The sequence below is a fragment of the Mesocricetus auratus genome, unplaced genomic scaffold (genome assembly GCF_017639785.1).
Source record: "Mesocricetus auratus isolate SY011 unplaced genomic scaffold, BCM_Maur_2.0 Super-Scaffold_100676, whole genome shotgun sequence".
In the NCBI taxonomy this organism is placed as follows: Eukaryota; Metazoa; Chordata; class Mammalia; order Rodentia; family Cricetidae; genus Mesocricetus; species Mesocricetus auratus.
In genome coordinates, this window is record NW_024429266.1 from 147,389,555 (window position 1) to 147,416,894 (window position 27,340).

Sequence of the window (27,340 nt, forward strand, 5' to 3'; positions counted from 1 at the left end):
TTGTAGGCCTCTGCAAATGGTTTGTGAGAGGAATGTGGATGAGATTTTCAGCTGCAGTCTAATGAAGCACTAGAATGGTCTAAGAAGAGTGAAACTGGCCATCTGGTGGAAGACTAGAATGCTGAGAAATATATGGATAGTTGAAGCTAGCACATGAAGTTTCAGAGGGGAACGAGGCCTTTATGATTAAATGGGCTAGAAGTGATTCATATTTTATTCTGAAAAAGAATCTGAATTTATTCTGCCTGTATCCTGAGAATCTGAGTGAGACTGAACTTAGAAGTGATAGACTCATCTGTTTGGCAGAGGAAATCTCATGGCAGGTTTGCATGAGACTGGCTCCTGTAGCCTTACATGTTTGAATACTAGGGGAAGGATTAGGAGGTGTGGCTTAGTTAGAGGAGGTATGTCACTGGGGCTGGGCTTTGAGGTCTCAAAAGGCTTGCACCATTCCCAGTGCTCTCTCTCTGCTTCTCCCTGTTTGCCCATCTGTGTATGAGCTTTCAACTGCTGCTTTTTTTTTCTTCCCGAGACAGGGTTTCTCTGTGGCTTTGGAGTCTGTCCTGCAACTTGCTCTTTTAGACCACGCTGGTCTTGAACTCACAGAGATCCTCCTGTCTCTGCCTCCTGAGTGCTGGGATTAAAGGCATACACCAATTAGTATCATGCCTGCATGATGCCATGTACCCTACCATGATGGTCATGACTCTTAACTCTACAACAATGAACCCCAAATAAACTCATCTATAAATTTCTTTTGTTGTGGTATCTTATTACAGCAATAGAAAAGTAATTAAAACATTAGGACAGCATTCAGGCTGTTGCATGGTTACTGCTCAAGTCTTAAGCACTGGGACAATAGGAAATGGGCCCTGAGGGCAAGCCCACCCATCAAACTCTCCGACTTGTGAAAATGCAAATTCATTTGAAAGAAGAGAGACTGAGCTGAGGAGCCCCTAAGAGTTCTCTGAGATTTGACTGCTGAAGAGCACAGAGGCCACTAACGCTGCAGTAGAAAGGGCCAGACCACATCATAGGCTCATGGCAGAACTTGGCAGCAGCACCCACATGTTGCTGGTGCTACGGACATGCAAACTGCAAGAGTTACGGTCATGGGGGTTTGCACCAAGGTTCTAGAAAGTTGTTTGGGCCAGGCCATGTGTGGCGGGTTTAAATCAGGAGGCCCTGAGAGAAGCTGTTGCATGGATCTCTGAGGGTAAAGCTTAAGTTGTAATGGAGACGCTAGGGCCATGAACATTTGTTGAGGAACTCTGTGAGCACAGCGTGGAGTTAGCTCAAGACAGCTGCTTATATGTCTGTAAGTGGCAGAACTAAGAGACGGCTACTCAAGGTCATTCATCGGCACCTCCATATCCCTGCCTGGATACTTGGGCCCAGACGCCAGAGCTACAGGATTTCTATTTACCCTGCTGGGTTCTGGTCTTGCTGTGGCCCATTCTTTCCTTGTTGTGTCCCATTCATCCCCTTTGGAATGGAAACATTTATTCTGTGCCATTGTATATTGAAAGTGTGTAATTCTTCAAAAATAGGCTCTTTCCGTTAAGAGTTTGTCTGAATCTCCACACTTTTAAACTACTGTGGGATTGTGAAGATTTAGGGACTTGTGGAGATAGACTAAACACATTTCACACTGTGAGATGAACATGAGCATCTAGAGTGATTAAAAGTGACATTTATGTACCACGTTAGCAGAGGCGGGTGATGATGGAGAACTGCGATTGTCACCTCAGCGGGGTTTAGGGTCACCTCTACTCTACATACCTCTAGGCATATGTCAGGGCATTTCCCGAGTTTCAACTAAGGAGGAAGACACACCCTGAACGTGGGTGACATCAGTCCTTGGGCTGGACTCCCAGACTGAAGAAAAATGAGAAAGGGAGCTAAGCACCAGCATTTGTCCCAGCTTCCTGGGTGCAATGTGACCATCCGCCTTGCTTCTGTGGCTATGCCTTCCTGTAAAGCTGGACTGCACCTTCAAGCAATAAGCTAAGCCTTTCCTCCGTCACCCAGCTTCTGCTACATGCTTTGTCATAGGAACTAGAAAAGTCAGAGTATAGTGAGCCAACCACTTCCTGAGAATCTCTAGCTATTACAAATAAAAGTTAAATGAGAGCAAAGTGAGCAAAACGAGACTTCTCTGAGTGCTCCGTATTGCACAGGTCCTCTCTCCAGGCCAGCCTTGCTCTGGCCTTCCTTTGATGCCCTCCCAGGTCTCCTTTCACCTTGCCTCATTCACCGCCTGGAAGGACTTCCTGCCCACCCCAACAAGTGTTTTGAAGTTTGAAAGAAACGCTTACACAGGAGAATGTTTAACCAGAGAAGGCTCAGGTGTGGTAGGGGCTGTGGAGGCCGAAAGAAAGCTGCATTAATGGTAGACCCATGCCTGTGGACACCAGCCCCAGTGCCTACCCCTCCCTTTTGAGGATCCCTTTTTTCTGGACATTGAGGACAAAGACAGAAGGGGGTGAGTTGGTGCTGCTGGGACCAGTTCCCTTTATTTCAGTGAGACACATACACACACACAAGCACACATGCATGCACACACACATGCACACGCATACGCGTGCGCGCACACACACACACACACACACACACACCCCAGAGAGTACATTGGGACCAAAGTCGTTTGGTTCAGTCTCTGAGCTGCGGGCCTGTGGAGAGGTGCATGCTGTGCCCACCCCTACTCTTTCAGGCCTGCTCAGTACAGTCCACAGAGGCCAGGAGGCTGGGGGAGTGCTGGGCTGGGGACTCAGTGTCACATGGGGATGGGACCTAAGTGTCCGCTTTCCTGCCACTTTGGCCAGGGCTGCCTACTTTCTGTTGTTCTAGCCTTATGTACGGCTCAAACGCCGAGGACCCCAGTTTGTAGCTGGCAGGCAAGTCCAGGAGCGGGGCTGTGGAGAAGCAGATGGCCGGTAGAGGGGACGATGCTGAGGCCGAGGGCACTGGATTGAGGCTTGGGGAGGAGTTCCTGGGGTCACCCAAGGAGGTAGCCCTGTGGCTGGCAGGAAGGCCTGGAAGGCCAGGGCTCAGTGCCAGGAGGTTGGGGGACCTAGGCACGTTGAGCAGCCGGCCCTGTTCCAGAAGCCGCAGAACGCTGGAGGTGGCAAAGGCCTCGGAGGCAGAGGAGGATGCCCGCTTCTCCAGGTCTCTGCTCTGGTCCTTCTTCTGCTTAGTTCGGCGATTCTGGAACCAGACCTTCACCTTGGGGCAGAGAGCACACAGGAATTTCAGAAGGCGGAAGGGGAGGGGCAGGAGGCGGAGCCAAGAGAAAAGGAGCAGAGTTCAGAGGTGGGTGGGGGTAAAAGGGCAGAAGGGGGGGGACCAGGGGGAGAAAGAAGAGCAGGTTGTTAGTGTCACCTCACAACAGTCTTCACTGATGCTCTGGCCTATGGGAGCATATTGGCAGACAGGAGGTGGAGTCTGGGGGTCCATTGAAGGATCAAATTACCCCTTCATGGCCAACACACTGGTCTTAGCCAGGTGTCTGGTCTTCGACATTGCTTATGTGTACATAATTCCCAGCACTGCTGTAGGCCCAGACCTCTGAACTGAGATCCAAGCCAAGCAACCAACTGCCACTCATTGGTTTATATTTTAGCTGGGGTCTCTGGATTCCAGACTGGCCTTGAATTTGCTATGTAGTCTAGGGTGACCTTAAACTTGTGAACCTCCTGCTGGGATCACAGTGCTGAATTCTAGGCCTATAGGACCACATCCAGTTGGACACCTTGCCAGGGATGCTACCCAGGGCTCTGTGTATGCTAGGTCAACACTGTCAACTGAGTTTGTGTCACGGGTGCTTCTCATCCATGAGCAGGGACAGTACGTGACAGAGGAAGAGAAGGAACAGTGGCCCAGAGGTCCCAAAGGGCAAGGCTGGGGAGATTTTCTCATCCTCTCCAGCTTTCGAGGGACCTCAGAAGTCCAGCCACTTGAGTGGCTCTGAGAGATGGAGTCGAGAGAGGCTCCAAAGTCATGTGACCTGTGCTGGGAAAGGTACAGACCATTCTGGGCAGAATCGGGTGACAACGACAAGGGGTATGGCCAACGCAGAATGACAAAATCTGGGGACTGTGCTCCCCACTACATCCTGCCTTGGCAGAGTTCTATGAGCAGGCAGAGAGAAAGGCATGGGAAGGGAGACCCCCAGCAGGTGGGTCCTGGATGTGGAGGGAAGGCGAGGCTGGGGCTAGGACCTGGCATTTCTTTTGTTATCATATGTAGATTCTTAAGGCTGGCTGCACACAAGTTTCCAGTGTACATTGTAACTCCTGGTTCCCAGGGCTCATTCCAAATTCTTTCAGGGTCAGGATGGAGGCATTAGGATTTCTTTTTTCTTTCTTTTTTATTTTATGTGCATTGGTGTGAAGGTGTCACAGACAGTTGTGAACACCATGTGGGTGCCAGGAACAGAACCCTGGTCCTGTGGAAGAACAGCCAGTGCTCTTAACCACTGAGCCATCTCTCCAGCCCAGGCATGAGGGTTGCTAGAAAACCCTGGGGGAGATTCCCACCCGTGCCTCTGTCTTCCTCACCATCAATCTCAGGGCTTCTAGAGGCTAGTTCAGGAGCTCAATAAGCTTGAGACAGGCTCAGACCCCCTGAGCCACCCCTGCTCCTCCAAGAGGCTTTGGTTCCTCCTGCCTCTTGCACTGACTCTTCCAGGCTCCGTTCTTCTGGAAAGCCATGGCTGGCTGACTCCTGGAGGGCCAGGGCATTAGCCTGTAGAGTGTATCCTGGCACTAGCTGCCCTGCTGGGCTCCTCTGCAGGTTGCCATCTTGGATCCCTGGATCTCGTGGGCTGCTTGTTGGCCTCATGTCCTGATATTTTGCTGGGCCACAAAGGCCCACAGAAGAAGAGGAGCTTCCAGGGCTACGAGACATTTTTTTTTCTGGGAGAATATCTCCTTGTTTCTGAGGTTAGTGTTTGATTCTAAGACTTGTTCATTTGAAAATGAAAAAGCCATTAATAACTTAGAAATCAGACAGGGTCTCCCTGTGAAGCCCAGGCTGGCTTTAAACTCTGAGTTCTCCTTCCTCAGCCTGCTGGATGCAGGGATGAGAGGCATGCATTAGACATTCATCCTTCAAAGGCTGCTTCCTGGGACCTGGGTTCATACAGAAACTGGCTGTCTAAGCGTGGATGGTGGCTTGGTTTTGACTCTGTGCGGAGGTACCTCTAGCCGGCTGTCTTGGACTTCTAGGGCAGAGGCAATGTACTAGGACTGACTAGAAAAAACTGCTGAATAGCCGGAGAAGCACTTATTTAATTAAGCTAGCTGGTGGCTCTGCCAGCACTGGGGTTTGGCCGCTTGTCCTTAGCCCGTCCCTTGGCCAGTTGAGGGAAAGGACTACTGAACCAGGCTCTCGCCTTTCCTTCCATCTAAGCCTCCCCTGTTCTCATGGTGTCTCTTCACAGCAATAGAACAGTGGCATACCGGATAGACATCTTCTAAGCTACTCACTCCCTGCCTGTGAATGTGCCCTGTCTCTATGGCCTTTTCCATTTTCCTTAAATATGAAGGATCCCTTCTGCGGAAACTTGACTTTCCCAACCCTCCTCTGCTCTCCTTCCTTTCCTGTGTGTATGTATGTGTTGTGAACATCCTTGTGTATGGATATGGGCATGTGTGTGCCCTGGCCTGCATGTGGAGGTCAGAGGACATCCTCCGGTGCTGGTCCTTGCCATACACGGTGTTTGAGACAGGGTCTCCTTGCCTTTTTGCTGTACTGCAAATGCCCGTGGCAAGAAGGTTGAGGAGACTCTCCTTCCCTGTCTTCCATTTCTACATAGGGGCATTGGGATTGCAGGTACTCACATTCAGGTTCTTAATGTGTCTTCTGGGGATTTGAACTCAGGTTCTTATGTTTGCTCAGCAAGTGCTTCTACCCACTGAACCTTCTCCCATTTTCCTCCTTGCTTCTTTTTCCTTCCTCACTTTCTTCTTTATCCTTTAAATTTTGTTTGCTTTGAGATAGGGTCTCATTCTACAGTCCAGGTTGGCTTCCAATTTTTTTCTTGGTTTTTTGAGACAGGGTTTCACTGTATTACTCTGGAGCTTGTCCTGGAGACCAGGCTGGTCTCGAACTCACAGAGATCCGCCTGCCTCTGCCTCCCGGTGCTGGGATTAAAGGCACGCACCACCACCGCTCGGCCAGGCTTCCACTTTTTTATGCTTCTGCCTCCACCTCCTGAGTGCTGGGATTACAGGCATGTGTCAGCACCACAGCACTCTTGTTGACACTATTGGCCCTGCCTTACTGTGACACTCAGTTTTCCCATGTTCCTCCCAAGTCATGCCCCTCCATGCCTCATACACCAAGACAGTCCCCAGACACCAGGACCAGACGGTGGAAGCCTGGCCTAACTCTCACCTGGGTCTCAGAGAGGTTGAGCTGGCGGGCCAGCTCTGTGCGCTCTCTGCCCACCACGTACTGGCAGCGCTGGAACTCCATCTCCAGGCGGTACAGCTGCTCTGCTGTGAAGGAGGTGCGGGTCCGCTTGGGTCGGTCAAGGTCCAGGCCCTTGGGCAGGACGATTTCCCGAATGGTCCCCTTGGCATCTGCAAACACCACGAAGGGAGCCAGGTTAATTCACTAGTTGTGTTAGATCATCTGTGGGTTTTTTTTCTTTCTCCTCCTCTTACTCTCTCCTTCATAGAGTTTCACCATGTAGTCCGGGCTAACCTTGAACTCATGGCCTGATAAGATCCTATCCGGAATCCTCAGGTTCCTTCCTGAATAGTTGATCCCAGAGAACTTGCCGAGAGCCTCTCTGAGCTGAGCTTCCTCAGCAGCCCCATGTATGCCGTGTTATGGAGATAAGATGGATGGATGGATGGATGGATGGATGGATGGATAAAGATGGAGGGAAGCCAAGAGGGATGGGGAGGGAGGGAGATAGAGGAAGAGAGGCAGGAGAGGGAGGATGAGAGGGGAGAGTGTGCCTCAGTAAGAACATCAGCTTGGCCGGGCGTTAGTGGCGCACGCCTTTAATCCCAGCACTCAGGAGGCAGAGGCAGGCGGATCTCTGTGAGTTCGAGGCCAGCCTGGTCTACAAAGTGAGTTCCAGGATAGCCTCCAAAGCCACAGAGAAACCCTATCTCGAAAAAAAAAAGAACATCAGCTTGGCTATGATGGGCAGGAAGGACCCACTTATGGCTCATCAAGGGCTCTGTTCTCTTTGCAGAGTGAGGACTAACTGGGACGAAACCAACCAAGTCCTCAAGTCCAGAGAAGACGGATTAGAACTGCATGTGGTCAATCACGGAGGCTTCCTGGAGATGCCGAGCCCTGGTCCCTCCTGGGGTCCATTAGGGTGTTAACTGATGTGATATAGAGGAGAATAGGAGCTGGGAACCCCAGGAGGAGCCCAAGGGCTGGCACCACCTTGCTAGGATGCTGGGTTATCTTCCAGCCTGGGAACTACCCCACTCGCTGTGTCCCTGTACAGCCAAGCCACCTCGGGCTTTAGACCAATGTCTTTCATACACAACCTCTTTAGTCCACTTAAGAAGGGCCCAGGACTTACAGCCCACCATCACCACAGAGCACCACAAAGCTCAGAAAGAGACAATGCTTTAATCGAAGCTCCCCACCACTGATGTGAAACTGTTATCACAGGTAATAATCAGGCGATGGACTAAGGCAGCACTGTACCCTGTGGGAAGTCACGCAACGGGACTAGCTGCAGTTCCCCACAATGGGAGGAGCAGCAACCTGGAAAGCTTACCACACCAGCTCAGCAGGGCATGGTGCTGAACTCCTGCAAGCCCAGCACTTGGGAAGTGGAACAGGAGGACCAGGAGTTCAAGGCCAGCCTGGGATACAAAAGATCCTGTCTCAAAAACAAAGCCACCACCAGCACCACCACCAATTTAGCAACTGAAGGCAGCTCTTGCTCAGGAAGCCCCTGCAACATGCCACCTCCTGCAGCTGCAAGGACCCTCATTTCCACCAGGGGGCGCAGAAACAGCTTTTTCTATGGGCTGGGAAGCCAGTAGCTAAACTGGCTTACATAGTGGTCCTACCAAGGAATGGTGAGATGGGGCTGGAGATATTGCTCAGTCATGAAGAGCGACAACTGCTTTTGCAAAGAACCTGGGTTCTGTTCCCAGAAAACACATCGGGAGACTCACAACATCTATAACTCCAGCTTTGGGGGATTCTGCACCCTCTCTTGGCCTCATGGGTACTTATACACATGTGCATAAATGTCCCCATAGACACATACATGTAATTAAAGTGTTTTTTTTACAGATATGAAAGCAGGAGACTTGTCTGGAAGAGGGAGACCAGAGGAGTGAGGGTGGGGGTAACAGGGTTGCGGATTTAGTCTAACACACTATACACATGTAAGCAAGCAACAGTAAGAACAAAGGGGGGCTGGAGAGATGGCTCAGCGGTTAAGAGCACTGGTTGCTCTTCCAGAGGACCTGAGTTCAATTCCCAGCACCCACATGGTGGCTCACAACCTGTTCCTGTAATGAGATCTGGTGCCTGCTTCTGACCTGCAGGGTTACATGGAGGCAGAACACTGTATACATAATAATAAATAAATATTTGATAACAACAAAAGAACAAAGGTCAGGGTGCTTCTTCAGCCCCTGCCCTGGGCTGTTGGTCTTGAGTTTGAACCTTCCCAGTGTCTCCATGGAGATGAAGCTGTCACTTTCCCACTTTATAGATGAGGAGCAAGTTTTAAGTAACTCCCTGAAGGTCCCACTGTCAGTATTCAATAAACCCTAGAAACACTGCTTGTGCCAAGAGTGGTAGCACACTCCTGCAATCCCAGCAACAGCAACGAGCAGGGTCTGGAGATGTAGCTCAGAGGAGCACTTGCCTAGTAGGCACAGGGCCCTGCGTTCAGTCCCCAACAGGCAAACAACAGCTACCAGCTGCCCTTGTTTCATTTCATGAACACGCTGTGGGGAGGCCTTAATTAGCTGACAAGTTTCAGCAAAGACTTTAGCAATGAGTACAAAGGAATCTTCTGGAAAAGCCCATTGTTTGGAGAACACAAGGCAGGATACCTATTTGGGGGTACTGCCTGCCTTCCAGCCCCGAAGGACTGTAGTCCTCCTTTTAGAATCTCTACTTCAGATAGGTAGCCTTGGCCCCTCCTTCCCATACCCATGCCATGACCTGACCCTTATGGCTCCTGCTCGCCCCAGTGGATATCCAGAAGCAGGTGAGTCAGGGAGGGGATAGGATGGTGTGGGGGAAGAAGGACATCTCCACTCAGAGGGGACTGAACCCTGCCGGCCCAGGTCCCACTCAGGCTCAGAGTCGAGTATGTCTGATGGATGAAGGTCTTGCTATTGGCGTGTTGTAGGAACCATGGGCCTCTTGGGACTGCTTAGCACCCTAGACCCCATACTTTCCATATTCCAGAAGAATATGGAAACCTTATGAAGGGGATGGTTCTGTCTGCTCAGCTTCCACTGTTCCCAGTGGTGAGATGAGGCCAAAGGCTTCCTCCCCACTCCCAGAGAGCCCATCTGCGAAGGTGGAGATCTGACCAGGCTATCTGCAGAGCAGGCAGGAGGGAGGGTGCTTACACCTGGTGATGTAGGCTGCACACCTTTCCTGGGCAGCTCCCTGAAGTTTCCGAGCCTACCTGGGCAATACTCTTCTCTTCCTGCAAGATCTAGGGGGAGCATTGCCACTCCATGGGCTCAGATGTTTGAATACTTAATCCTCAGTTGGTGGCACTGTTTGGCTAAGTTTATGAGGTGTGTCCTTGCTGGAGGAAGTATGTCACTGGGGTCGGGCTTTGAGGTTTCAAAAGCCACTGAGAATTCTAGTACACACATTCTGCCTAGTGGTTGCAGTTCAAGATGTGAGCTCTCAGTTTGCTAGTCCAGTTGTCATGCCTGCCTGCTGCTATGCTTCCCTGCCGGGATGGTGATGAACTCAATTCCTCTGGAACCGTAAGCCCAAATAAACCCTTCCTTCTATAAGTTGCCTTGGTCATGGTATTTTATCACAGTAACAGAAAAGTAACTAATAGACAATGATTTTAGGTGGGTGAGGCTAAAGTGAGTATTTAGTTTTAGAGTTGTAGAGATGGCTCACCATGTAAAGTTGCTTGCTGCCAAGCCTGATGACCAGAGTTCAATTCCTAGAAGGCACACACGCACATATGGTGGAAGAGAGCCAACTCCTGAAAAGTATCCTCTGACCTTCACATATGCCTCCTCCAATTAATTAATAAAACATACACCATGCCGGGCAGTGGTGGCGCACGCCTTTAATCCCAGCACTCGGGAGGCTGAGGCAGGCGGATCTCTGTGAGTTCAAGGCCAGGCTGGACTGACAGCCTCCAAAACAATACAGAGAAACCCTGTCTCATAAAAACCAAAAGAAAAAAAAACATACACTATACTAAAATACTAAGTAAATAGGTGGCGTGTGACGATGACGGAAATGGAATGGTGCTCCAGATGGAGGGCACACTCGCTATCAGACATGTATGGAGCTATGGGCAGGGATATTCTAAAACTATCCACCACCACACTGCCCTACATGTGTGTGCAGGGCCCACAGAGGCTAGAAGAGGTTGTTGGATCCCCTGGAGCTGAGTTAGATGTAGTTGGCTGTGAGCCACTCAGAACAGATCTTAGATCCTCTACAAGAGTAGCAAGTGTTCTTAATTACTGAGCCATTCCTCCAGCCTGTAAGGGACATTCCAAATGAGGGCAGGTTATGCTTACAAGCAAGCTTAAATGTACTGGTGATCACAAATCATCTGTTTGGAATAAAATTAAGTGAAAACTTTATCTCACACCATAAATAAGTAAACCACAGAACAAATCATCAATTATAAAATGATGGATTAAAATTATAAAAAATTATTTGGTAAAGACACTGCAAAACTATGGTATGATACTTTTTCTTTCAGATTTATTTTATTTTATTTTGTGTGTATGAATGTTTGGCTGCATGTATGTTTGTGTACCACGTATGGACCTGGTGACTGAGGAGGACAGAAGAAGGTATTAGATCTTCTGGAACTGGAGTTGCAGAAAGTTATTAGCTGCTGAGTGGGAATTGAACTCAGGTTTGTGTTTTTAACTGCTGAGCAGTCTCTCCATCTGCAGGACACTTTCTTATGACCTTGCTTGTTTTAGGAGCTTGCTTTTTTTTCAACACGGGGTGTCTTAGCCCTGTCTTTTTTTTTTTTTCCTTTTCTTTAAATATAGACGGTGTTCTGCCTGCACTGCACGCCAGAAGAGGGCACCAGATCTCATTATAGATGGTTGTGAGCCACCATGTGGTTGCTGAGAATTGAATTCAGGATCTCTGGACGAGCAGTCAGTGCTCTTAACTTAGGAGCCATCTCTCCAGCTTTATGTTCTGGTTGTTTTGGAACTCACTCTAAAGACCAAGCTGGCCTCGAACTCACATAGATCCACTTGCCTCTGCATCCAGAGTGCTGGTACTAAAGGTGTGAGACACCTCGCCCAATTCTATATTAGGAGCATTCTCTGCAGACAGAACCCAGGAGACTGGAAGAAACACAAAGGATGCATCTGACTCCATTAAAGTGGAAATCTTGTCTGAGCAAAACACCAAACACCAAAACATACAATAAACAGTTGGATGAAAATACTGTTTTGTAGAAATAGCTCAGTGGACAAGAGGACTGCTGTACAAGTATGAAGAATTGAGTTCAAATTCCAAGCACCCAGGTAAAGTTGAGCAAGGTGGGTGTTTGCAATCCCAGCAAGAGTCAGAGCTGAGACACCTGGATCTCTGGAGCTCATTGGTCAGCCAGCTAGATGAACTGATGTGCTCCAGGTTTAGTGAGAGACCCTGTCTCAAAAAACAAAGTGGAACACTGGAGAGACAGCTTATCAGTTAAGAGCACTTACTGCTCTTGTGGAACACTGGAGAGATAGCTTATCAGTTAAGAGCACTTACTGCTCTTGTGGAACACTGGAGAGACAGCTTATCAGTTAAGAGCACTTAAAAGTGGAACACTGGAGAGACAGCTTATCAGTTAAGAGCACTTACTGCTCTTGTGGAACACTGGAGAGACAGCTTATCAGTTAAGAGCACTTACTGCTCTTGTGGAAGACCCAGGTTTGGTCCCAGCACCACAAGGTGGCTCACAACTCTCTGTAACTTTAGTTCTAGGAGATCCAAAGCCCTCTCAGGCTCTGTGGGTTCTCTACCTGTGTGGTACATATACATGTATGTATGTATGCAGGAAAATACTCACACAAAACAAAAATAAATAATAATAACAACAACACATGAAGAAAGATTGTGGAAGACACCTAGTGGTGACTCTAGTCTCTACCTATGTTGACCCTGGTCTCTACGTATGCACTTATGACACCCCATACCCACACATATGCACACTAAAACCTCAAAGCATAGGCTTGGCATGGTGGAGCACACCTTTACTCTCTGCACTCAAAAGGCAGACACAGGTGGATCTCTATGAGTTCCAGGCCAGTCTGGGTAACACAGTAAGACCCAGACTCAAAGCAACATTAACAATAAAACATTTTTTCTCAAAAATCCTCAATGTTACCCACAGGGAAATAAGTGAACATACTATAAAATATCTAGTCGGAATCTTCTACTAGAGTGCAGTAATGATCATGTGAACTGACACTAAGTGCAAGAAAGTAACTTATAAAATGACACATTTAGGGGGCTGAAGAGATGACTCAGCAGTTAAGAGCACCCGGGTTTAGTACCCAGCATCCTCACTGTGACTCACAATTATCTGTAACTCCAGTTCCTGGGAATCTGACCTCCACAGGTACTCCATGTATGTGGTACACATACATATATGCATGGTACAGACACATACATACATACATACATGCAAAGCTATTATACACATAAAATATCATTGAAACTATGTTAAAATAAATAACATGTACAGTATTATCCAATCTGTGTAAATAAGAAGAATCATATCTATCTAACCATTCAATAGATATTTATAAATGTGCCAAGCACTGATCTAGACTCTGAGGACATGGGGACCAGCGAGGCAGACAAGGTTCTGTTTCTAGGGCTCCTGTGTGGGGAAGGGAGAGAAATAATACATTTAAATTACTTTTAAATGCAACTAATTTATTTAAAAAAAAACAATGGGAGCAGAGAAGATATAAAACAAACCTGGAAGTTACAAACCCAATCTCCAGGCCAAACAGGACCCCTTTGGCCCTCTCCCACAGAACCCTGATGGTAGTCCTCCCTGGCTTCACTTCCCAAGGAAGGCCCTTTCTGCAAGAAGCTGTCGTGTGTGGCTTTGTTGTTATTCATTTTCATTCATATGATACAAGGTTATGCTATGTAGCCCAGACTGGCCTTGAACTCAGAGATCTTCCTGCTTCAGCCTCTGGAGTGCTGGGATTACAGGCACACGCCACTACATCTCACTTTACTGTGTTAGATTCTCCTGCCTTGATCCAGAAATATAATGTTGGCACTATAAAAATTCCTTGTGGAAAATTCACTCTCGAGTTTACTGTGGAAATTTAAATAGTTAAGGACAAGTCTTTCAAAATGAAGCACTGGGTGGCGGCAGCGGCAACAGTGCACGACTTTCATCCCAGCACTCTGGAGACAGAGATGGGGGATCTCAGAGTCAGAGGTCAGCCTGGTCTACAGAGTGAGTTCTAGGACAGCCAAGGTTACTCAGAGAAACCCTGTCTTGGGAAAAAAAAAAAGAAGAGGCAAAATTTAACAAGTTGGAGACCCCTATCTAATTTTATTGTAGTACTATTCAGCCCAGCTGGCCATCAACAGATGAATGGACAGAGAAAAAGTAATGCATATCCACAATGGAATTTTGTGCACCCAGAAAGAAGAATCAACTTATGAATTTTGCAAGAAAATGGGTGCAAATAGAAATCATAGTATTACTTAAAATAAGCCAAATTTAGAATACAAATACTACATGTTTCTCTCATCTCTAGACATATATATATACAGACATATGAAATCATATATGTATATATAAGTGTATATAGGATTAAAAGCAGAAGCAAGGCTGGGGAAACAACTGTAAATAATCAAAAGGGGAGAAATGGAAAGGAAGGAGAAATTGTTCAAAGGGCATGACACATGTATATGAAAATGTCATTGTATGTCTATGTATGTGTGGATATTCAAGTGTGTGATGGACAGAGGTCCATGTCAGGTATGTTCTGCTATTGTTTTCCACCTTATTTTTTCAGATAGAATCTCACAGTGAAACTGGGAACTCACGGATTGGTTAGACTGCTGACCAGCAGACTCCAGGGATCCTCCACCTCTTAGCACCTGGATAACAGCCCACACAGTCCTCGCTCCCCCATGGGCACTTTACTCAGAATCATTTCCCCAGACTCAAAAAAAAAAAAAGGCTCTGTGAACCCATCACCATGTACAGTGACTGTGTGACAATAAAAATCATCAAACTAGAGTTGGGTGTGGTGGCACATTTGAGAGGCAGACTCAGGAAGATCTCTGTGAGTTCGAGGCCAGCCTGGCCTACTTAACGATTTCCAGGACAGCCTCCAAAGCCACACAGAGACCCTGTCTCAAACAAATACACAAATATATGTGTTTACTTACAAAGTTCTACACACACACATCAAAAACAGAAAAAGGAGACAATGCGTCCATCGCCACACAGCAAAATCTATTACAGATCAAGAATCACTGAAGTGGTGTGACTCTGTGAGGAGAGCCTCGAAGCAGAGCCACATGCCCTCAGGGATCCGGAATGTTCTACAAGGATGGCATTTCAAATTAGTTGGAGGAAAGACAGGACTGTAAAAGACATGGGCCTTGGACAGTTAGTTCATTGTTTGGAATAAGGCAATCCATCTGACATTGCATGCAGTACCAAATTAACACTTAAATGTGAAAAATAAAGCTTCAAAAATCAAGGAAACATACACACACATACACACACACACACACACACACACACACCATTCAGAGCAAAAGCAATGGACAATTAGAGTAGGGCAGGGAGTGAGTGAGTTAAACACAGACCTAGAGAAGGGATTCATAACGTGTAGGGCAGTCTCAGGGTCAGAACACAGCAAGTCACTCAAGGCCAGGGTCAAAGCTGGCCAGAATGGTGGAAAACTGTACAAATTATCCAGAGAAGAGGCAACACCAGTGTTTAATTATAATGGAAAGTTTCAGTGAAGAGAGCTCAGTGACTGAGCACAGGCCTCTCAGGGGTTTGCTCATAGCTGTCTAGGACACTGGTTCCAGGTTATCTGAGCCCTCTTCTGATCTCCATGGGCGCTGCACATACATGTGGTTCACAGACACACATGCAGAAAACCCACTCATACACATGAGGTAAAACTAAGCAAATCTTTAAAAATAAAGGAAAATGAGAGCATGCTGAGACTCACAATAAGTCAGAGAAGGGACCAGGAGCAGCTTGAGGGTCCTTGGGATATTTGAAAACGTGTTTCTCAGACTATGAAAACTGCTGGCCAGAGTCAGAATAATTTGGTTCTCGAAAGCTCCTAATAGAAACAAATGGATACAATCTGGAACGCGCTGGGATCGTGGCAGCCCCATTCACAATAGCCAAGACATGGAATCTGCAGAGGTGTCCGTCAGCAGATGAGCAGATAACAGAATGTGGTAACACAATGGAGTTTTATTCAGCCATAAAGAAGAAGTAAATTGGAGGCTGGTGAGAGCTCAGTGGGTTAAGGCGTTTGCCACTGAGTCTGGTGACCTGGTTTCCATTTCCTGGATTCACACAGTGGAAGGAGAGAGCAGATTCATAGAAAGTTGTCCTTTGACCTCCATACAAGTGCTGTGGCTCACTGCTCACGCACACAGAGATTTAAAAATGGATTTTTTTTTAAAGTAAAGAAGTCGTTTGCTGGAGAATAAATGCAACTGGAGGTTGTTGTATTAACTGAAGTTAAATGAAACAAGGCAGAATCAGAAAGATAAAAAGCAAGTGTTCTCTCACACACTGGGGCCCTAGAATTGTTGAGACACTGAAAATCATGTATGTATGTGCACACATGCGTGCACACACACACACACACACACTCACAACATAAAAGCAGAGGAGAAACAAGAGGAAATAGGGTGGGGGTGGAAAGGGAGAGGGAACGAATTGTGTACTGGAGAGCCATTGTCTGTGTGAAACAAATAACACATAAACTCAATACAACCAATAAACAAACAAACAACAATAAATATGAGGGCCTGCCTAGAATGCTTGAATGGCCTTTTTTCCCAAAGAAATACTGGAATTTGTTGAGGTCAAATCCACCACAATGTAATTTCATTAAAACAAACAAACAAACAAAAAACATGTTGAAAGCTTGATAATAGGAAAATTGCTGATAAAACCAGTGAGCCTTTGACAGCTCTGCAGCCGTTAGTAAGAATATGGAATGTCTTGTTTATTAATCTGGGTGGACATTCACCAGATACTGTCAATAGCAATGAGGTTGTGTATGTGTGTGTGTACGAATGGATGTGTGTATGTGTCTATGTGTATGTATGTATGAAAAGTGTGTGTGTGTGTGTGTGTGTGTGTGTGTGTGTATGTATGTACGTGTTTATAGAGGAAACTCCAACTCACACAGTAGCAAGTCTGGCAGGGAAACCCATCTCCCCTTCTGTTTCCTTTGGGGACTAGAAGTTGATCAGAGAAGGAAAATTTCTCCAACCGTCCTTTGTATAATTTTTTTTAAGTATTTAGTTTGCTTTGAAGACAAAATAATTTCCCTCCAGTACTAAGGATGGTATGTACCAAGCACCTCCTGAGCCATCTCTCCAGCCCCCAAGCACCTTGAGTAAACCGGACAAGCAGTCTCCCACTGTCCTCCTAACTTCCCCTCCCCCACATATCAGACAACTCTTAAGATGTGTGTTTGTGTGCATATTCAAGGATTCAAGCAAATGCAGATCAATGTTTAGTTAAGAATTTCTTAAACAATGCAGTTTAACGACGATTAGCATAGCATTTGCATGGCATTGGGTGTTGGGGTGAGGAAAAAAAAAACGCCAGGAGGGTGTGTATGGGCAATGAATGTGCCCAGCATCCTTTTCTTTTCTCTCCTTCCTTCCTTCATTTCTTCCTTCCTTCCATGCATCCATCCCTCTTTAATATGGAAAGCGTCACACACGTGTGTGTCATCCTCACATAGGGGCCATGCTAACCTTGGTATCGTTCCTGTTTGTGTGCCGCTGAAGCAACACCCAGCACCATTTTCTATAAGTGCCTTGAGTGTTCTCATGGGTCTGTGTGGAATGGATTTATCCATTCATAAATTCAGCATGTCCACATTCCGAGTCCCTCCCTTCCCCTCTCCATTTCTAATCAGGAATTAAAATTTAGTATCCCCAAAGGAGACAGCCATTAAATGTGATGACAGTTTCAATTTCTGTTCTCAAACAAAATAAACCTCAGAATGATTGTAAAAAAGAAGACCTGAGGGATGTCTGCAACACGACCACAAAGGAGAGCTTGTTGTTTCCTTGGTGTAAAAATAGTCCTTTCAGGGCAGGAGAGATGGCTCAGACGTAGGGAGCGCTTCCAGTCGAGCAAAGGCCCCATGTTCCACAACCAGCACCCACATGGTGGTTCACAAGCATCCACTGGCACACATGCATAACATACAAGCAGGCAAAACACTCACACACAAAATAAGCAAACACAATTTTAAAAAGATCTCTTTCAAACTCAAGGCAACCGAAGCCACCTCAACACACGAATAATTAAGTGCATAGCAGAGAAAATAAAGTGCAGAATAGATTGGAACAGTTTAACTCCACTAGCAGTTCAAAACTAGGAGGTTTGGGTTTTTACTTGGAAAGATTTTACTTTAAAAGCATGGCCTCTGTTGGAAGAAACAGTGAAATGACACATGTATTTTTGCTTGCTGGGAATGTGAGCTAGCATGTTTTGGAATGAAATATATAAATACCTTTAATGGCTTTGTTATACTTTCATTGTTTTTTATTTTTCAAGTTTCTCTGTGTAGCCCTGGCTATCCTGGAACTCACTTTGTAGATCAGGCAGGCCTCAAACTCACAGAGATCCGCCTGTCTCTGCCTCCTGAGTGCTGGTATTAAAAATGTGCACCATCACTGCCTGGAATGTTTTAAAAATTTTGCTTTAAAATTTTTAACTTGTAACTGTAACCATACCATGCATATGTGAAACAATTCCAATTATAGATATTTTCTTATGATAAATTTTAAACATACACAAAATTAAAGACAATAGTATAATAGATGTTCACTGTCTCCCAGTGTTCACTATTATCATCTTGGAAACAGTTCTATTTCTTTGGTATGGCCATACTTTTTAGCAAAACATCATGTTACTTCACCCACAAAAGACCCCTCTAAGAAACTTAACTAGAGTACTATTACTGCAATAAAAATTAACAATGATTCCAGGCCAGGTATGATAAGGCCGCCTGCAACTCCAGCACTCATGAGGCTGAGGCAGGAGAATTACTGCAAGTTCATGACCAGACACCATTTTAAAACAAAGCGAAACAAAATGACAACAAAAACAAAAGCAACAATTCCTTAATAGTGAGTATCTCATTATATCTTCCATAGTTATTTTTAAACTGCTGGTTTATTTTTAATATTGCTTAATTAAGATTAAGTAAATCTCCTTGGGGCTAGGGAGATGGCTCACTGGGTAAGAGAGCTTGCTCTGCAAGCACAGGGACCTAAGTTTGAATCCCCAGCACTCACAAAGGAAGCCAGGGTGTGTGCCTGAAACCATAGTACTTGAGGACAGAGACAAGTGGATCTGAACCATCAGCTTGGCAGAAATGGCAAAATGAGGAGCTTCCAGTTCAGTGAGAGACCCTGTCTCAAGGCAATTAGACAGTAAGGGATATAGGACAACATGCCTTGTCCTGCTCTGACCTCTGCATGCATTTATACTGGGCATTTAGGGCATTTGCACCCACATTCTCATAAATAGCACACAAGCACGCGTGCGTGCACGCGCGCGCGCGCACACACACACACACACACACACACAGAGACAGAGAGTTTAGAATTGTGAAAAAGAACCAACCTGAATATCCAGCAGTAGAAAGCTAATTAAATAAATGGCATGCTAGCTACACAGTTGCCCACTGTGTGGTTTATTCTAAAAAAAAAAAAAGAAGGAATTCTATATATATTTCCACACAGCATTTGCTAAATGAGAAAGGAGTTTGTGAAAACATTGCCTGATTTTGCCATACATAACTTACATGCTTAAGTTTTTTCAGTTACTAGGGACATCATTGGAGTAAACATAGATCATACAGAGAGGTAAGGGAGCCTCTCTAAATATATGACAAGACAAACCAGCTTGATGAACTATATGATTGAAAAAGACATCTTACACCAAAGAAAACAAAGGCCATCACAAAACTGAAAAGCAAACTATAAACTATAGTTTTATAGCAAACTATAAAAATCACAATAATATTGAGAACAATGGAGTGGATATAATACAGAATTTCCATGGACCAATGAGGAAAGGAGTATTTGAAAATATGATCAAAAGGAAGAGTCATAACAAACCTGCAAAATATTTAACAACAACAGCAACAAACTCTAAATCAACCAACCAAGCCAACAAACAAAAAAACCGGTCTAGGGATAGGGAGCTTGCCCAGCACCTGGGGTGCAGTAGGGGTATGGAAAAAATAACTGTCAGGCATTCTTGCTAGCAATGTAAATTGCCACCACCAAGAGCAATTAAAGACACCCTTTGACCCAGTAACCCACTTTGAGGAACCCTCACAGATATACCCACCAAATGAAAATAATCAACCAACGAACCAACAAACACACACAGAAAAAAAAAAAACAACCGAGTTTTTACTGCAGCATGTATGCTATAGCAACAGAAAACAACCCAACGTCCATCCGTTAGGGAAACCAGCTATATGACAAAGGTCCATACAATGAAACACCATATACCAGTTCAATAGAGCAAGGATTCTTGGTATCGAAAACACAGTGGAAGAAAATAAATACATAGCTGTACAGATGTGCAAAAACATTCAAATGGCCTAAAAGTGGATTACAAGACAAGGCTGAGCCATGCTGCACTGCTGAGAAGGGGTTTTTGCCTTAGACTTCAAAAGGGGGAGTGAGGGATATTTGGGGCAGCTGAAAAGGTTCAGCAAGTCCTAGGCAAAGGTCTGAGAAGAGACAACCTGAGTTCTTTCCCCAGGACCCAGATGGTAGGCAAGAACCACTCCTGTAAATTGTCCTCTGACCTCCATACTTGAGTGAACACACACACACACACACACACACACACACACACACACACAATTAAACGGGGGTATTTTGAAGGAAATGTTGGTATATTCCCTATTTGACAATTAAGTATAATATTTTTAAAATTGAGTAAGCCTTTCAAATCATCAGTTTTGCTACTAGGAATTTATTTCACTGAAACATTAAAATCTGCACAAAGCAAGGGGCCTTGGGAGTTCATTTCACTGTATTAATACTAAATTAGACAAAGTACAGGTCCTTTTCTGGCAACACAATTAGCTTACTGCACCGGCGAAGGATGCAGGACTGGTGGAATTGCAAATACCCACTGCAGTTTAAGATTTTTTTTAAAGTGTGAGTTTCAAAATAGCATAAGGAATTCGTCTGGAAGGGCATGCGGGGAAGGTAAGTGGCTTCTGGCAGCCATAGCTGCCATTGGTTTTGTTTTCCGGTTAAGCTTGTATTCTGGAATTAAAGTCCTCCATGGACTAGTCAGATAGATGAGGTGGAGTGCGGCCGACCTAAGCTGGACCTTGGAATGTGGGATCCTCCCCGACTAACGAGGGTATAGAGCAAACATCAGGGTCAAACCACCAGCTAGAACAGTTCCATTGTTCTAAGCCGCTGAGTCCTGTGTGTTGGCAGAGTGCAGATTTATATAGTGTTCGTTGTTGGAGTTGTTGTTTTGGTTTGTTTTCGCTTTCCTTTTGGTTTCGGATAGACTGACTGACTTGAACCTGAGGTATTCTTCCGGTCTCTGCCTCCTAGCGTGTCTGCCTTACCAACTCTTGGCCACCACTCTGGCCAATCAACCTAGGTTAGTTTCCGCTGGTGGAACCACTGTAGCACTTCCCATGACCTTGCAAGATGCCTTTCCAGCCCTATGATCAGAACACACACACACACACACACACACACACACACACACACGCCCAAGAAAAGAAATTAAGGTTGTTCGGTCTTAGTTTTTAGCAATTCCCAAAGTTAGAAATTTTAAAAATAAAGTTTCATCGACATCGTACTTTTAACAGTTCCTGTCCATACGAATATGTAACGCCAAAATAGCAATTTAGGTAGATCCACTGGGGAGTGGTCACTGGCCGCCTTATGCTTAGGAGGTAATAGTAACAAATGTTCTTTCATTTATTTGGCAAATATTCGAGTGCCTGCTGTGTGCTTGAGAAAGGAAAAATTGTGTGGCCTCGGGAGACATGGTGTACATCTCCCAATGGTGCAGACTGGACTGGGGAATCCAGCTCCCTGCTCTTCTGACACCTCCCCTTCCCGCCACTGCGTGTTCTAGGAGCCCAGTGTGGGGGGGGGGCGGAGGGTTGGCAGCAAACCTCTAGGTTGAGAAGTACCCCAGGCTTCAACCATTCAGGTACACAGGAGTGCACATTGGTGTCTGGACGAAGTCAAGAAGAAAGGAAGGCATAGCAAACGGTTAGAGAGGGCACTACCTCTGCAGGCTGATGCGCAGTTTCAGGTCACCACAACGAAATCTGGATAATTGTGCCCACCCTTGGCCTTCGAGGCCAGATTCCCGCGGTCGCTGCAACTTCTCTGCAGAGTCTATGCCGATGGAAAACTCTGCATCTGCAGGTGGTGAAAGAGCCCTAACCGCCCTTCGGCCGGTCCCTCCGGGTGCAAGGCAGGACAAACCCGGCTCCTAGGATACCCGGCGTCTCCGGGGGAGGGCTTGCTCCCTTCTGCGCCTTTCTCAGATCGGCTCCACCTGCGATGCAGGACAGGGGCTTGCTTCCGGATCCCCGAGAACAAGAGCAATTTCTCTCATATTAAACAAACAGGAAACAGAGGGAGAGACAGAAAACAACAACAACAAAAAAACTCATAGGCTCCCTCTGTCGCCCCTGATTAAAACGGAACGGAAGAAATTTATCCGAGATACAGGAGGCAGAGGTAATTGAGCAATGGCGTCCAGGCCTGAGAGATGCACAGATGCCCTTTCTGGCGATGGTGCTGGAACCTTGAGTGAGTTTGGAGCAGAGGCCGCCCTGAGATTTTCCCCAGCCCCAGCGATCCACATTCCCTGCTCCAGCTTTCCAAGGATTTGTTCTCAGCGGTCCCTAACTGGGTCCTGTAGATATGGTGATCCACCGCGATTATGCAGGGGAAGAAAGCTCGAGAGATCAAAGCCCTGTAACTCGTCCCCATCGTTTTCTGAAAAGGAGGGTTGGTCGAAGAGCAGCAACAAGGCCACGCTCTGAGACCTGCTTCAGTTTCCTGTGTGGAGGGCAGAACGTACATGCATAGGAGGGAAAAATAGAGATCCAAATGACCACCGCACAGACCAGCGGCGAGAAATGCACTTCTTCTGCTGGCAACAAATAAAGCAATGGGGGAAAATATAGAACCAAACAACCACTGGAAAAAAAATTGAAGTACTCTCCGTAAACATGCAAGCAAACACACACACACACACACACACACACACACACACACACACACACCCTCCAAAAGGAAATATAGAACGAAACAACCACTAGAAAAAAATTTAAGTACTCTACACACACACACACACACACACACACCCTCCAAAAGTTCCCAAAGTGCGGTTTCTGAGTCTACTAGAGCTCTCAGCATTTGCTTCCGCATGCGCGCAGGTCCGGGTTTCCGAATGTATCCGCAGACTAAGATATGGCTGGCGATACCCCTTTCCTAGAGGCCTAGGATTGGGGCCTGGCCCAGCTCTCCGCAGCCCAACACTTCAACGCGGCCCTGGCTTTGCAGCACAGCGCCTGGTGTCCCCAGGTTCAGAGCTGATAGAAATCGAGCCCAGCCTTCGAAGCTGGAGGAGACCACAGTTAGCCTTTGAAGCCACTGTCCCTTAAGAGGCTTTGAGGGTGCAACTGTAGATGGCAGGCTAGCCCCACACAGCCATTATGCTGGGTGCTCAGACCTGACAGGCTGCAGGATTTGAAGGGTCAAATTGTGCTCAAGTCAAACATTTCAAGCCAAAGACCCAGTGTTCTCAGGGCCCCTGGACCCCCAGCACCGGTGCATCTGTTTAGCGTCCTCTCCAGGGCCTTTTAGCTGGGTGGAAGGCTCTCCAGGAAGATGACCAGATGACCGGTGTATCACTCCTCTGAAGGATTTGCTGTGTTCAGAAATGGTTCTGGCAAAGGCTGGGGAATGGCAGGTGAGTCTTGACTAATGTTTGGAGACCTGCAGAAGAGGCAAGCAGGCTTCAAGAGGCACCTCTGAGAGAGCAGATTATTGGGGCCTCCTGGCATTGACCATTAAACTGTGGGACATTCTCAGATTTATCAAGATCAGTTGGATTCTCAACTGGATTGAAAGGGAAAACACCACTGGCCTGAGCCAAAGGTGGTGGGAGGCTTGGATTACCAACTACAGGGATTTATGAATTACACTGCCTCTCTTCTGCCTATGCCGATCCCTCTCCACTCAAAGAGTCAGCACAGGGTTGGCCAACTGCAGGGTGAGGTTAGAGCTTGGAGGCCCCATTCTTTCCTCTGGTCTCCTGCCCCCACCGGCGAGCCCTTCTGAGATAAAACAAAAGGTTTCTTCCATACTGCCCTCCTTAGCCAAAGGCCCAGCACAAGGGATGTCTAGGGGCCTTAGAGACTGTGGAGTCCTGGGGGAAGCCTCCCTGTGTGGAAGTCTGTGGTGTGTCCGTGTCTGGTCTGTCATCTTGGTGGCTGCTGGGAGAGAATGCCTCCATTTTGAAGGCAGGGTGAGCAGAACAGGGGCTCTCCTGGACTCCCAGCTTTGTATTCTCAGAGGAAATCTGAGACACTGGCCAAGCAGGGTTACCCAGAGGACAGAGGAAAACCTCACTGCTTTCCTCAGTGTGGCCCGATTCTCCTTTATCAGTTGTTCTTTGCCTCTAATGCCTCTAAATTGCAAGCTTTCTATAGCAACTCAGTGCCTGGGTGTGTGTGTGTGTGTGTGTGTGTGTGTGTGTGTGTGTGTGTGTGTGTGTGGTAGCTAACAGGGGCTTCCGACTACCAAACTGTGTCACCCCATCCATTAGATAGGATTTGTAGGTCACCCCAGGGCTACCCACTCCTTCCTTCAACAAATATTTACAGAGACCCTGCAGAGTGCTTCCTGTGCTCCTGGCAGCACCCTGGATCCCTAGCAAGCTTCCTGGAGATGAAATCACCAAGGCTGGAGGGCAGCAAAGCCAGAGGCAAGCCACCAGTGCTGCTCACCTCTGGCCCCAGCTGTCCTTGGATTTTTTTCCAGTGCTAAAGATCTCTCTCAAGCAATCCCACGACCAGGGTGGGAAGGAGGGTGAACGATGTGAGGATTTCTCCGGAGGGCCCTGTCCTCATAGCACCCAGGGCAGATAATCTCCCCTGCACCTTTTAATGACTTCCTTGGAAGATATGAAGGGGGTGTCTTCAGAGGAGCAGAGGATAAGGTCAAAATGTGCTTAGGGCTTATGGGAGGGCTGTTTATTTGGACAATGAAGGCTTCCCTTCCCCAGTGTTGGGCAAGCTTCACTTATGGAAGCCTCTACCCTTAGCTGTGGTGGGGCTTCAAGTAACTGAGCAGTGACTGACACTAGTGACCCTGACTAGGAGGGATTAGCAGTAAATGACATCCTGGGCATTTCAGGCCTGTAATATCATCCTTGTCATTAAATGGGGGAGGGGCAGAGGGATTTGTGAAGGCTGCATTTGTTTTCCATTTTGGTCAGGTGGATAACTGTACTTCACATTTAATATTTACAATATACTTTATAAATGTTAAGACAAAAGATGAGTACAGTATAAAAGTGAACCCCTGAAGATGAACCAGGGCAACTCCACATATGTGTCTGCCTGACTAAAGTGGCTCTACCTCAGAGGAGAGAGTCACTTTTTACTCCCAGCTCTAAGAGACAATCCCATTGATGTTCATGAACAAGATGTATTTGTTCTACATAAAAGCTGGTGGAATGGAGGTGGACCCTGTTTGGGCTCAGAGCTCGGTCGTCCTGAGAAGAGGAAACCTGTTTTTCGGTTGCTGCGATGTATGCATCAACTGGAAACCTTACCCTAGGAGATGGGAACATTAGACTGTCTTCATCTCTTGCAGATTAACTCAGCTAAACTCAACTGCTGGCTCGCTTCTTGCACTCTGAGCCCTTCAGATGACAGAATGGAACACTAGTTTAACTCCAAGTGACCAACAAGTCCTCAAACGCTGGTGCTGCAACTGCCTTAACACCGTGCGGGTCCCTAGGGTGGCAGCGGTCATCCAACCTTCTAGTGACCACACCTATCCCCAGGAGAGTTTCTTCAGAAAGCTTCCCTTCCTGCATCTGGATTCAAGACAGCTTTCTATGCCTTCAGTCAGGCTGTCCGCATGTCCTGCCTTAGCTGGGTCCCACATTCGGGGACAGGGATTCAGGGAAGTTGTACTCCACCCTCTCACTCCAAGGTATTGGAGACTAGGGTGGGAGAAACCTAGTTTCTCCTAGGCAGAAGAGAGGAAATTGGTTATGGTGGGCGGGCTCCTGAGGCCTGCAGGCTCCAGAATGGGTACGTGGGATAAAGAGACTCGGAAAGACTAGGGAAAGCCAAGTGAGCCAATCCCAGAAACCCCAGGATGGCGGAGGACAACAGGCCCAGGCCCCGCTGAGGGTAAGACCCAAGACTTCTAACTTGGAGAGGCCCAGACCCAGGAGACTGACGTTGGGGGCCTGGGTCTGGATGGGCGGCAAGGGAGCGCTGTGAAGGCGAATTCGCTGCTGGGAAAGGACTGGAAAACAGGGCGAGGGCAAGTGGAAGGCTAGGCAGAGGGGGGGCCGGGGAGTGGGAACTGGGGCGGCGGGAGCCAACTTACCTCCTCCCACCAAACCCTCCCTGGACTCCTACCCATGCAAGACCCGGTGCTGGGAAACATGGTGGGGTGAGGCGGGGTGGCGGGTAGGGTTGGTGGGGTGGGGGGGAGCATTCCGCCCGCCTGCAGAACTGGCTTTCTTCAGCAGCTGCCCACTCGGGTCCCTCCCTATCTTGTCCCTGCGGAGCGCGCGTGACACTTTCTCCTCCCTTTCTCTGAGAACCGCTGGGCGAGGGCCCTGGCTTTCGGAGTCCTGCTTCCTGAACTGATTCGCATCCTTACTACAGCAACCAGCCAGGATGGGCCTAGAGAGAGAGTAACCAGCCCAGAAGGACGGACTGCAGAGCGAGAAACAAGTACTCCCTCCAGCCCCTGCTTTGTCCCCTGCATTCAGCTCAATGTCCCGCACACAATGTCCCGCACACAATAGGCACATATTTGTTGGATGCATTGCCGAATGAAAGAACCAGTATATGAACTGAGAGAGGTTAGAGGCCCCAGGAAGGGCAGGATGGTGGCCCAAGGAACCAGAGCCGCGGTCGTCCCCTTACCTCGTACCAGGATGCGGCGGCAGTGGTCCGTCTCACCGAGGGCCGGCTGTCCGTCGCTGTCTCCGCCGCTCTCTCTGGAGCCCGCGGGACTGGAGGCGGAGGTCGCAGCGACCTCCCTTGGGCTCCCGCTACCCGGGTCAACACGCAAGTGTTCCGTTCCGCCGTGGTCTCCGTGGCGCCCGCTCCGGCCCCCAGGCTCCTCCCGGTGCTTGGAGCTACGGTCCCGCTCCACGCCCCCATCGCCCATGCCCGCCACCACTGCTGCCTGGGCCGCCGCGGCCGCTAGCCTAAGCTCTGGGTAGCAGGTCCCTCCCCGCCCCTCTCCGCCCCTTCCTCCTTCGGCCCCGCCCCTCCCACAGGCCCCGCCCTCGCCGGCGATTGGGTGCAAACTGGGATTGGGGGACTCGGGGTGGATCCCGGGGGGGGACGACGCAGCGGGATATTGGGGAGGGGGAGAGGAAGAGGGTTGGGAGGAAAAGGGAAAGGAGGAGAGAAAGGGAGGGGGCGGTGTCTTCGCGCCTCCTCGGGTAGGGTGTTGTTTAGAGACTGGCAGTGGGAGACTGGACCGCCAAGACGGTCAGAAAACCGTCCCACACCATCTTCTAAACTTTATTAGTCCCCAACCGGTCCTCCTCGACGCCTCTCCTATCTGTCCCTCGTATCCTCAGGGAAATGCACCCAGCGCTCAG

The 27,340-nt window shown here is 47.7% G+C and overlaps 1 protein-coding gene across 1 annotated transcript; it reads right to left on the minus strand.

Annotated features, from left to right (window-relative positions):
- Window positions 1–2,607: 2,607 nt before the first annotated feature.
- Window positions 2,608–26,898, minus strand: Vax2 (ventral anterior homeobox 2). Its single transcript, XM_005071097.4, has 3 exons — window positions 26,652–26,898; window positions 6,400–6,587; window positions 2,608–3,225 (listed from the first exon to the last, which is right to left on the minus strand). The coding sequence occupies exons 1-3, from the start codon at window positions 26,896–26,898 to the stop codon at window positions 2,794–2,796; spliced, it is 867 nt and encodes a 288-aa protein (XP_005071154.1). The 3' UTR covers window positions 2,608–2,793.
- Window positions 26,899–27,340: the final 442 nt, after the last annotated feature.

Coding starts and splice junctions, on each gene's coding strand:
- Vax2 (XM_005071097.4), bottom strand. CDS start 26,898: ATGGGCGATGGGGGCGTGGAGCGGGACCGTAGCTCCAAGCACCGGGAG. Junction 6,588..26,651: donor CCGCCGCATCCTGGTACGAG/GTAAGGGGACGA, acceptor TGGTGTTTGCAG/ATGCCAAGGGGACCATTCGG. Junction 3,226..6,399: donor TCAACCTCTCTGAGACCCAG/GTGAGAGTTAGG, acceptor CTCTGCCCCAAG/GTGAAGGTCTGGTTCCAGAA.